The sequence below is a fragment of the Oncorhynchus kisutch genome, unplaced genomic scaffold, assembly GCF_002021735.2.
Source record: "Oncorhynchus kisutch isolate 150728-3 unplaced genomic scaffold, Okis_V2 scaffold1075, whole genome shotgun sequence".
Lineage (NCBI taxonomy): Eukaryota > Metazoa > Chordata > Actinopteri > Salmoniformes > Salmonidae > Oncorhynchus > Oncorhynchus kisutch.
This window is the reverse complement of record NW_022263020.1, coordinates 1-1,177: the sequence shown is the minus strand read 5'-3', so window position 1 is coordinate 1,177 and position 1,177 is coordinate 1. Positions and strand designations below refer to the sequence as shown.

General features: G+C 43.8%; 1 protein-coding gene across 1 annotated transcript; it reads left to right on the top strand.

Moving 5' to 3' along the window:
• Positions 1–279: 279 nt before the first annotated feature.
• Positions 280–1,173, top strand: LOC116364446 (transcription factor Sox-8-like; the record flags this gene model as incomplete). The annotated part of the gene is given in 3 exon segments (XM_031817570.1): positions 280–707; positions 1,105–1,159; positions 1,162–1,173. Coding segments are annotated over 3 exon segments (468 nt in total), but the record flags the coding sequence as incomplete, so codon positions are not given.
• Positions 1,174–1,177: the final 4 nt, after the last annotated feature.

The window sequence follows — 1,177 nt, the reverse complement described above, 5'->3', positions numbered from 1 at the left end:
CAAGTTAAAGTTCCTCTATCGCCCAAACTCTGCACTCACTGTGAAGACTGCTGCGTCCAGAACTGTACCACCCCTGCAGGACAGGACAGGACGAAGAGAAAACAAACAAACAGAGAAAGGGAAAACACGGAGTTTTAGTTGATTGTTGTGAAGGAGTCTACCTACCATGGTTTCAGCGTGCGTAAAATGCGCAATTGTTCTAAGCTCATTATTTTCACTTGAAAAGTCGGAGACACTAAAAAATAAATAAACGACACTAAAGTATTTACACCGGATATAATCCTTTGAGGCTGATCAAATGTAAAAATGACCGCAGAGCATGACAAGTCCATCAGCGACCCACCGTGTAGCCCGGCGGGGACTACGAGCTCCATGTCGCAGGATGATTCCGACTCGGATGCGCCCTCGTCGCCAACTGGATCAGATGGATCACTCCTCGCTGGTATAGGAAAGAAACTGGACGGCGAGGATGATGACCGATTCCCAGCCTGCATACGTGACGCGGTGTCGCAGGTTCTCAAGGGATATGACTGGTCCCTCGTTCCCATGCCCGTTCGGGGAAATGGCTCGCTGAAAAATAAACCCCATGTCAAAAGACCGATGAACGCGTTCATGGTGTGGGCGCAAGCGGCGCGCAGAAAGCTGGCGGACCAATACCCTCATCTGCACAATGCGGAACTGAGCAAGACTTTGGGGAAGCTATGGCGGTAAGTAGGACCAAGTGGAAATGTTTATAACAAAAATATATCATTTACATAGGCCTATCAAACAAAAACAAGTATACTTGATACAGTAAAATGTCTGAATCTGATTTTAAAGAGATGTGTCACTAAATAGAAACGAATTAGGTCATCACTCCAGTCACTATTCTGTGAAGTCTATGCAGTTTATCAATAGAAAACATGCACATTTTTGCAAAATTTAGAAAGAAAAACAGGGAGGAAAGTACATTTTTCCACTTTGGATAATTGTGGGCCTAATGACCAGAATTATCTTCTGTTTAAATAAGTCTACTTAAAAAAGTATATGGGTTTTATAATTAGGCCATTACAATGCACCAACTGAATAGTTCATTCACATGTTATGTTCACACTATTACCATAGCTTACTCTCAGAGAATGAGAAGCGGCCATTTGTGGAGGAAGCAGAGAGACTTCGGGGGTGCAGCACAAAAAAG